The 11460-nt window shown below is 38.9% G+C and overlaps 2 protein-coding genes across 2 annotated transcripts; both read right to left on the bottom strand.

Moving 5' to 3' along the window:
• Positions 1 to 9042: 9042 nt before the first annotated feature.
• On the bottom strand, positions 9043 to 9660 carry LOC141714736 (uncharacterized). The gene has a single exon (XM_074518238.1). It carries the CDS (start codon positions 9658 to 9660, stop codon positions 9043 to 9045), a length of 618 nt encoding a protein of 205 aa, XP_074374339.1.
• Positions 9661 to 9704: 44 nt separating this feature from the next.
• On the bottom strand, positions 9705 to 10240 carry LOC141714735 (uncharacterized). The gene is made up of 2 exons (XM_074518237.1): positions 10179 to 10240; positions 9705 to 10071 (listed from the first exon to the last, which is right to left on the bottom strand). The coding sequence occupies exons 1-2, from the start codon at positions 10238 to 10240 to the stop codon at positions 9705 to 9707; spliced, it is 429 nt and encodes a 142-aa protein (XP_074374338.1).
• Between the last annotated feature and the right edge of the window lie 1220 nt (positions 10241 to 11460).

Raw genomic sequence — 11460 nt, 5'->3', positions numbered from 1 at the left:
GAATCTCACAATCATAGTCCTTGATTAGTTCTAACCATCTCCTCTGGCGCATGTTGAGCTCTTTCTGCGTAAATATGTACTTGAGGCTTTTATGGTCTGTGAAAATCTCGCACTTCTCTCCATAAAAGTAGTGCCTCCAAATTTTTAAGGCAAATACTATTGCCGCGAGCTCAAGGTCATGAGTAGGATATCTAACCTCGTATTCCTTCAATTGTCTCGATGCATACGCAATCACTTTACCGTGCTGCATAAGCACACATCCTAATCCTTTGTGCAACGCGTCACTATATATCACAAAATCTCCTTTTCCGTCCGGCAATGCCAACACCGGAGCCGTTATCAACCTTTTCTTTAATTCCTGAAAACTGTTCTCGCATTTCTCCGTCCATTCAAACTTCTCTGTCTTACGAGTAAGTCGGGTCAAAGGGGCTGCGATCTTCGCAAAGTCCTGTACAAATCTACGGTAGTAGCCGGCCAATCCTATGAAACTCCTTACCTCTGTGGGTGTGGTTGGCCTTTCCCAATTTGAGACCGCCTCTATCTTGGAGGGGTCGACCAATACTCCTTCTTTATTGATCACATGTCCTAAAAACTGTACTTCATTCCGCCAGAATTCACACTTCGAGAATTTGGCATACAACTGCTCCTCTCTGAGTATTCCTAGAGCTATCCTCAAATGCTCTGCATGTTCTGCCTCAGTTCTTGAGTAGATCAAAATATCATCAATAAAAACTATCACACATTTGTCCAAGTACTTCTTAAATACTCTATTCATTAAATCCATGAAAGCCGCTGGGGCGTTGGTTAATCCAAAGGACATTACCAAGAACTCATAATGCCCATACCTGGTACGGAACGCTGTCTTGGAAATATCTTCGGGTTTAATCTTTAGTTGGTGATATCCAGTTCTCAGGTCGATCTTGGAAAAATAAACAGCATCCTTTAGCTGGTCGAACAGATCGTCTATTCTAGGTAATGGGTACCTGTTCTTTATGGTTAGCTTGTTCAACTCTCGATAGTCTATGCACAGCCTCATGCTCCCATCTTTTTTCTTAACAAATAAAACTGGTGCTCCCCATGGAGACACACTGGGTCTTATCATACCCTTATCCAAGAGTTCCTGCAATTGGATAGCTAATTCCTTCATTTTTAACGGGGCTAACCGGTAAGGTGCTTTTGAAACTGGCGCCGTCCCTGGGGCCAACTCAATAGCAAATTCAATCACTCTATCGGGTGGTAATCCCGGAAGGTCTTGTGGGAATACATCTTCAAATTCGTTGACTACTGGAATATCTTGTAAGTTAGGCACCTCCTTCTGCGTGTCCACCACATAGGCTAGGTAGGCCTCATTTCCTTTTCGTAGCATCCTTTTGGCCTGGGCCATAGTCAAAAATTTCTGCGTCTGCCTCTTTCCTCTAAATATAACTTCTTTCTTCCCTGGGATATTTAGCTTAACTTTCTTCCCTTTACAGTCTATCTGAGCATCATTGCTAGATAGCCAGTCAATTCCCAAAATTACATCAAACTCCCCTAATTTAAAAGGAATAAGATCAACACTAAAGGATTGCTCCCCTATGCCTATCTCACAGGCGGGGTGAATCTGGTTAACAGGAATAATTTCATGATTGGCTATTTCTACTTGTAAGGGTTCTATCAAGGGTTCAGCCTTAAGTCTTAACTTACGCGCAAGGTCCTTTGATATAAAAGATTTAGTTGCTCCCGAATCAAATAAAACGTTTGCACTGACTGAATTTAGAGAAAGGGTACCTGCTATCACATCTGAATCTTTCATAGCATCCTGTACTGTCATGTTGAAAGTCCTCGCAGTAGGTGGCTTATTAGAAGCAGCCCTGCTTGCTCCCGAAGCTGCTGGTTTGTTCATTGGGCATTCCCTCTTCCAATGACCTGGGCGTCCACACTGATGACAAGTGGTGGTTGGAATGACGGCTGGGGTTGATGATGGGCACTTAGTTGAATAGTGGCCTTCCCGACCGCACTTAAAGCAGGTTACTGGCTTTCCTTTACACTTCCCAGTGTGATTCCTTCCACATATGTTACAGGCTGGCAATGGGGGTCGAGACTGGTTGGAATAGGACATTCTTGATTTCACCCTCACACTCATTGGCCGCTTAAACCCAGTGTTCCTTCCTGGTAGGGACACTGCTCCTCGATTAAATCTAGTTGGGAAGCTCCTTCCTGCGGAACCTCCACCCATGCTCATACTTTTCCTCTTTATTCCTTTCTTCTCTCTTTCCTTCTGCATTTGTTCACTTCCGACTTCTACAATCGTTGCCTTTTGCACCAGAGTGGCATAATCCGTAAGCTCAAGGATTGCCACCCTATTCTGAATCCACGGTTTCAGTCCCTGCTGAAACCTCCTAGCTTTCTTTTCCTCGGTGCTCACAAACTCCGGCACAAACCTTGATAACTCAGTAAATTTCACTTCGTACTCTGCTACAGACAAGTTATTCTGCTTTAGCTCCAAGAACTTGAGCTCCATCTGGTTTTCCATAAACCTCGGGAAATACTTTCCCAGAAACAACTGACTAAATCTCTCCCAGGTTATAATAGCATCTGTCTCCATGTTTTTCTTGGCCTCCCACCAGTAGTTAGCTTCTCCTTTCAGAAGGTAGGTAGCAAATACAGTCTTCTGTGCCTCATCGGTACTCAAAATCTCAAAGGATTTCTCCATTTCCTTTAACCATGCCCTTGCCTCAATTGGGTCGGCTGATCCGTGGAACTAAGCCCAGAAAGAGTTTGCCACAGTATTGTTATTTCCTTGAGGGGGTGGGTTGGGTTGACGTTCCAAATTCTGCCTTAGGAGTTGCATGAACTGGCCTATGGGATCCATGCCCGAGTTTGGTACCGGTTGCTCAACCTCAGTTTCTCCTTCTTCAGCCTCTATCTCAAATCCCTCAACATCATATGTTTCCTCTTCCTCTTCATACAGGGAGTCATCCTGTTCCACATAATCCTCATCTTCCTCTTCACTGTGTTCCTGGTTCCTATCATCCTGGTTATGGCTTCCCTGGTCCTCAGATCCAGGGTTCGCCCTAGTTCCAATCTTTCTTGGCGGCATGATTCTGATAATAAAAAAAAAATTTGGGAAATTCAACGTTAGGTCACAATCATATACAACATTGTGCCTTGCACAGCTTCATAATGGGGAGAACGTATATCGCAATTCTATTATTTTAAGAAAGTTCTAATACGAAGTGCAGTAATAATAATGATAAAAACAGTGACCTCGTCACTAAGGAACTGAACCGAAACGAAACAAATATATACTTAATGCGAGAAATACATAGTTTGATCTAGTCAAAAGTACAACAGTGCTACAGTCATCTGTCCCAAAAGTGATACATAAGAGTCTATCTGTCTAGTCAGAAAAAGGGATGCTATATACAAGTTAACTATCCCAGAAAATTGGCTCCTACTAAGGCCTCGGCTAACTAGACAACTAGACTATTCCATCATCAATCCTGAATCATACACCGGAGCGGGTCAGCTCCCATACCCTTTCCATCGCACGACGGAAGATATAGTCGGCCTGCCGGCTGGAGATCCTACCATGCCTGTCCCCCTGGAGCGATCTGAGCCTCGCTCGGGATGTGAGCTCTATCCCCGTAAGCTCCCTCCTCAAGGATCGGGGTATAGAAGCCCTAGTCTCATAAGCTCGGGTACGCCTACCCGCCCTCTCTGCATCCAACTCTCTCCTGGCCTCATCCAGTCGGCCCTCGGCAACAGCCACTCGGGTCCTCAGAACATCCTGAACATATCCATGAGCTAACGAAGACTGCCTGTGGGCAGGGTCAAGAGGTGGTGAATCCGGAGCCGCTGAGGGTGCCTCCTCGGTCTGCCTAGGATCGGAAGTATGGGTCTCTGAGCTGTCATCATCGGGAATCCAAGATAGTGGTGGAGGGGTAGGGGCTCTGACCACCGGAAGTGTGGGTAATGGGGTACCAGCATACACTACCATAGATCCAACACGCTCCTCAGCTACTGGGACCTCATCCGGGTCCTCCTCATCTGGAATAGCAATAACCTCTGTCTCTGACTCCTCTGAGGGGTCCTCCTCATCTGAAATAGCAATGACGTCCGTCTCCGACTCCTCTGAGGGGTCGTCCTCATCCTCCTCCATCTCAGGCTCCTCCTGATCCTCAACATCTAGCAGTGCCTCATCATGCTCACGCTCGAACATCTCAGGGTCCTCTATCTCAGGCGCCTACACATTAAACGAGCTAAGTTACTATCATGATACTTATAAGGGTTCCCGTAAGGGTTTTAACTGTCAGCACTACTTTAAGTAGTCCGACCATGAACTTGGCAAGAGTTCTTATTATCTTTGTGAGTTTATTATTATATCGTCGCATCATCTCTGAGGTTTATAACGCTTAGCTCTGATACCATTTCTGTAACACCCCCAGATCCGGGGTCGGGGATCCGGGTCGTCACGGTCTTTCTTTCCACAATATCACTTCACTTAATCAATAATAAATAACCTTATGCTGTGACCCCACACTAACACACACCACAACCCGTTATAGTCTCAGAGATGAAATTGAAATAAGTACAAGTCTTTGAATCCACAATTTAAAAGTTATTACAACCCAAAATGATTACTTGATAAATTTACAGTTAATTGCCATTATCTGCCACAAGTTATAATTATACATAATTTGATTCTCAAAAGTAGAGTGTCTGGTCTACCAATAGATCTACCTCTGCAGCTATAGCAGCTACAACATCATCGGGAAGATGCGGGACGCTTCCCACGCGCTTGCACTGGGTCTGCTGGAGTCTGGCCATCTTTCCTAACTGTTGTTGTGTGATGAAGAAATAAAGAAGAGTGAGCCTTACAGCTCGCAAGATAATATATAGTGATAACAATAATATAAGTATCTAAATGGATACTTACTAGAATCTTTTATCATGTGTAAGATAATTACTTACTAGATATAAGTAAAAATAAGGGATGAAGTTACCAGATACTTCACTACACTTATATCATTTATAAAGCTACTTGAACTACCACTGTTCAAAGTATAATGAGCTTTCAACAGTTCATCACATAGATGAGACTACAAGACAAGATTTGAATAGATTAAATCTTTGAAATATTATTAAAGGAAATGAAGTTATGATATACTTCATTAAGTTCTGATATATATATATCCACATATACATCTTCTTTATACATTTTCTGAAAACCTCTGTCATGTAAAGTATGAACAGAGTTTGAAACATCCAATAAATTTTGGGAAAGGAAAAGAATTTTGGCATAAACCAGGTATCTTGCTGATCAGGCAAGGATACCAATAAGTAACCTTTTCTACTAGTAGATGGACGAATTCCCCACTGGTCATCACCCTGGTCGTAATAGGACCTTATGCTGGACTGCCACTCAGCCACTTATGCATTTGATGGACTCCCACTGAGCCACTTACACTATCATGGACGCCCACTGAGCCCATGTTGCTTATGCCGACTCGATAGATGGACTTACTTCCCGAGTGTTGGGTAAGTAATCAATTTATTTACCAAAACTACAACCTTGTTGCGAATATAAAATACACCACAGAGCCGGATCCCTCAGGTTTTGAGCGAGAATTTAAATCCCCTTAAAAAGAAAGATCTTAAATATAAAAAATGAGTTTTGGGATCCGCTCTAACTTTTAAAAATCATTTTGAAGACTCGAAAACACTTTAAAGAGTGTTTGGAGTAAAGCTGATTTAATGAAGTAAATCAGTCCCCAGTATATTTAGAAAATGTCTGAATATTATTATTTAAATAATATTCTCATAAAGATAATCTTTATAAAAATAATCGTAGTAGAAGTATTGAAATTTATACTTGAAATGGTTATAAAATAACCAAAGATATACTTATATGAAAGTACTATCTTTATTTGAATAATCGAAAATAAGTTTGATTATTGACACCTTATTTTTTAATAAAATAAAGAATATATTGCAGTAATAAGCGGAGTCATAATACCTCGAATGAATATTATAAATAATATTCATAAAATAAAGGAGTCATACATCCTCAAATGAATATCCAAGTAATATCCAATAATAATATAAAAGAGTCATAAGCCCTCGAATAATATTCGAAATAATATTCAATAAATAATATAAAGTTATCGAATAACCCTTATTCGATTAATAGTTTTGAAAACTATAACCATATATATATATGAATATATATATATATATATATATATATACAAAATCTACTCGGGATCCTCGACTCCCGGTTTTAGAAAATGTTTTCACCTTTTGGGTCCTTATAATAAGGGTATATGCAAAATACTGCTAACCTCTAGCATAGGTATTATCAACTAAACCAACAGATATATATATGGCAAGAATACGAAACAGGCATGCATATGTACCATATAACATGCTACAAAATATCGCAAGAATCTGCTATAACAAATATGCATTTAACGCAAGATCATGCATATACACAAATACATCACAACAACAGTATAACGGATAGAAAACTTGCCTGAGCGACTTGGGGTGATAAAAGGCTCGGGACGAGTTTGGTAACCTATAAACAACAAGTAAGTTGGAATTAAACCAAAGTCACTTGTAAATCTATACTTTAACTAACTTAGACTCTAACGCTTGTTTTGCGCTTATTGATTCTCTTAAGTCACTCGAGTACCCTCGGCTCCACCATTTTTAATAATTTAACCTTTACGAGTTTTAAGGCGATTCCTTCGCGAGTGTCTTACTAACTGCCTAACACACTGACCATAAATGTTTCATACATTAATTAACCCTTTTTGGTCTTTAACCTATGTTTCAAAGTAAGGCGAGGGGAAAAGTTTCGTTCGCGAAACGCCGTTACTTGAAACGGTCGTTTCTCCTAAACCGTGCATCGGAATCGAACGAACTACATATCAAAACGAAGCTCGTAACACGAGCTATCTAGACATGGCAATGGTCAAAATCTAGCAGGGGGTTCTCTGGTCCTAATGTTATGCACAAAAGCAGTCCAAAGAAAATCGGACGTTACGACGGCTATGTTTACGCGATTTCCCAATTTAAAACCATTCAAAACCAACCCAATTCAACCTCAAATCAAACATACAACCAACATCCATACTTATCACATCATATCAGCCCCAACCAATTCAATTTTAACATTCATACTTATGCCTAAGCTTGAATTTAACTATACTACAATCTTTTAACCAAAACAACAACATTTACCATTCCATTTCAATACCATTTCAATCCCAAACTCTAAATCACAAACATTAAGCTACAATATCACCCTACTAATCAAAATCATCTTATAATACATAGGAATCTAGGGTTTAGAGATGATATACCTTCCTCGAAATGGTGGGAGGAGCTAGGAAGCCTTAAGAAGCCTTGAGAAGTCTTAGGAATGCTTGGATCTTCAAGGAAATCAAGAAAAATTTCAAGTTAAAAACTTGAAAACACTATTCATTGTCTTCTTCATTGATATGAAGAAGATTGAGAAGGAATTGATGGCTTAAACTCATGATATAGCCCTAACTAAGCATAAGGATGATTAGGGAATTAACTCACCAATTTAGGAAGCTTGGATCTTGAGTTTTGAATTTCTTGCCCTTTTGCAATAGTAAAAGCCGAGAGCAAGCTTGATTGGATGAGAGAATGATTTTTGTGTTTTGATGAAAATGATTTGCTTGGCTTGGTTGGTTTGATTTTGTTTTTGTTTTAGTAAATTACCTAGTTGCCCTTGATTTTGTGTGGTTAAAAAGCCACCACATCTCCTTCCTTCCCATGTCATGCCTATGTCATGCTGTGATGTCATCCTTCCCTCTTTATCCTCCTCTCATTGGTTGGGTGACATCACTCTCTCTCTAATCCCCTTTGATTAACTTCCTAATTGTTTGCCTAATGACCGCTGATCTGCTATACGGTTCGCTTAACTTTCGTTTTCGTTTATCGTTTGAAGGATCATACCCGGGATCTTATTACTTAGGTTCCCTTAACCTTTCTCAATACATTATATTCCTTTTTATGATCCTCTATTATAATCCTTTAATTTAAATCCTTTTTATCCTGCTACCTTATACTCAATTCTTTCCGTATCTAGTGGATTTCCGGGAAAAACCAATGTGTTCGGAAATTGGATTCTGACGATCTTTACATACACTCATATACCATATAGAGTACTAATAAAATCTCAGAATATTCATAATAGAACCCCTACATAGTGTGGAATGAAAAGTTTTCTCATTCAGCAAAAACACTATTCACAAGGGTTACAAAAAGTTGAAAATTTTGGGGGTTATTACAGTCGGACAATCAGTTTTCCTATGGAACATGCTGAACAATGAAGTTCATCTTGAGATATTATCTTTTGAGTTTTAAGAGGATGTCCCACAGAATTTTCAATGATACGATGCATCATAGATACTCCTGGATGACCGAGTCTTTCGTGCCAAAGGGAAAGTAGTTTCGGGTTTATAACTTTGGGGATGTTGACACTATGAGATTCAAGAACTCGTATACTCGTAACATATAATCTTGAAGAAACCGAGTGGAATTTTTCTAGGACCCTTTTATTGTCAACGGTGTTTGAGGTGATGAGAAGGTATTATTTTTCATTCTCATTAGTAGTTTCAACGTGAAACCCGTTAAGACGGATATCTTTAAAACTCAATAGGTTTCTAGTTGACTTGCTAGAGTATAGAGCCTCTTGTATGAGTATGTGTGTCTTGTTTGGTAGAAGAAAACTAGCTTTCCCAAAACCTTCTATTATATTTGATGTACCTGATACCGTCCAGACATGTGAGTTGGTTTTAGTTAATTGTGAGAAGTATTTCTGACTCTGTAAAATAGTGTGTGTGGTTGCGCAGTCAACAATGCATATATCTTCCATCTCTATACATATATAAACAAAAAACATCTTTATTAAAAACACACCGAGTACATAGAACAACAACATGAAACAAGTACATAAAATGAGTACATAATGGAAATAAGTAAAACATAAAGGAAATAAGTAAAGCAAGACAATACATATAAAGTCTAGTCGTCTAAATCATAATAAAGATCAGCACCAGTGTTTATTTCATTTGAGGCCTTATTGACTGGTTCATTAACTAGATTATAATTAGCGAAGTTGGTTTCCACTCTCTTTCCATTATTCCTTTTGGATGACTCGTAGAGATCAACAAGATATTTGGGTGTGCGGCAAGTACGTTGCCAGTGCCCCTCAGATCCGCACCTATGACAGATGCCTCGGTTCTCTCTTTCTTGGGGTGCCTTTCTTTTATTTGGCACTTCACATTGCCATTTCTGGTGGCCGGAGTTACAACCATCACGTTGCCACTTCAGGTGGCCAGAATGATATTGATTGTGAAACCGACCACGAAAATTTCCACGTCCACGGTTTCGTCCATAACCCCGTCCTCCTCTATGCCCTTTCCCACATTCATTCTTCAGGAATGACGTGTTATGTACTTCAGGTAACTGGGCAGAGCCTGTGGGACGTATCTGATGATTTTTCAGTAGCAACTCATTATTCTTTTCAGCCACAAGAAGGAGAGATATCAGCTCACCATATTTCTGAAAATTACGCTCCCTATATTGTTGAGCCAGGATCATAGTGTTGGGGTGAAAGGTTGAAAGGGTCTTTTCAATCATTTCAGCATCAGTAATATTTTCAACACATAAAATTAATTTTGAGCTTATCTTGAAAGAGCATAATTATATTCAGCTACAGATTTGAATTCTTGTAACCTCAAATTAATCCAGTCATATCGGGCAGATGGCAAGTGAACAAGTTTCTGGTGATCAAATCTATCCTTGAGATTATTCCAAAGGGTGAGTGGATTTTTGATAGTGAGGTATTCAGATTTTAGATCTTCGTGGATGTGATGCCTAAGAAAAATAATCGCTTTTGCATTTTGTTCAACGGTTGGGATTTTTTCCGGGTCAATAGTATCTTTTAGGCCATTAGCACTAAGGTGTAATTCTGCATCAAGGACCCATGACAAATAATTATTCCCCGAAACATCCAAGGCAACAAACTCAAATTTTGCAAGATTCTCCATTCTGAATAGATTTTAAATAAGATATAATATGTCACATAATATTTAAACAGGCAAGTTGAAATAATAACTTTATACAAAAGTTACGACGACTATAGCCGGCCAGAAAACTTTTGATTATTACTTGACGGCAGCGCCATCTTTATAGTAGTATTACTTGACGGCAGAGCCATCTTTATAGTATTATTTGACAGCATAGCCATCTTGATAGATTTCAATCAGTAACATAAATATGTAGTGATATTTAGAATAAAATGAGGAAAAGAAAACGTACCTCTTTTATGAAATAGTTTTAGTTGATAGGGACTCGTTGGTCAGAATAAGTCGTAGCTCTTTCGAGAATAAAGCTTTAGTTGGCAGAGACTCGTGCTGATAACGTGTTATAAACCTTGAATTGAAAATATTAGTTATGTTTAATGTAGAGAAAGTACAGGAGAATAGAAGATGGAGAGAAAAGTTATGTTTTATTTCATTAGCTAAATGAGCTATTTATAGTAGTTGGTTTACAAGGCTTACTAAGTAAGCTATTCAAATCTTCTTTATTAACTATTACAACACTTCCTCAATAAGCTTTACAAGTCTTCCTTGATAAGGTTTACAAGTCTTCCACGATAAGATTTGAGAGACTTTCTCGATACACTTTGACAATCACTTTATATTTATTCAAATATTTTAACAGTATGATCAACACCCGCATACGCAGAAAATAGCAAATGTTTTTACCGACTTTCATTTTCCCCGCATTTTATTTTATTTTATTTTTTCTTAGTTTATTTTTATTTCGGTCTTATTTTAAAATTTTCCACAGAAAAACATTTTCTATTTGTTACCTCCTGTTTCTTGTAGATTTAAGAACAAATCAAAAATCGTGAATCTAAAGATATTGCCATACGAGCAGGGGGACAAATGTTAGAACAAGGGAGAAATCCAAGAAAATATGAAGACCTAGAATTAGAAAATTGATTGTATAAATAGGAGGCCCAAAAGGCCCACTTGTAAAATAGCCCATTAAGGAGGTCCATTAAAGACCCCTATAAATTTGTAACACTTGCCCTACGGGTTGGATAATTTGATATCAATAAAGAGTAGTTCCTCTAAATATGATTCTAGTAAACTAATTCGAATATAATAAACGATACAAATAATACTGGGATCATCAGTTTCCATATCCCGAATGTGAGTATCATTATCGTGTGTCTGATGCTAGACTTATTGGTTCTTGTTAGAATATAGATTCGATTGGGCCTTTCTCTAACACTTTAAGATTTTAGATGAGCTGGCTACTTAACATAGTATCAGAGCTCAGGCTGGCGAGAGTACTCAGGTTCGACTCTTTGTGGAATCTTGTTATTAGACAATCCAAAATTATCCCATCGTTGTTTAATGCAAGTGA

This window comes from Apium graveolens, chromosome 3 (assembly GCF_009905375.1).
Source record: "Apium graveolens cultivar Ventura chromosome 3, ASM990537v1, whole genome shotgun sequence".
Lineage (NCBI taxonomy): Eukaryota > Viridiplantae > Streptophyta > Magnoliopsida > Apiales > Apiaceae > Apium > Apium graveolens.
Note: the sequence above shows the minus strand (reverse complement) of the source record. Positions and strands in the feature narration are given on the sequence as shown.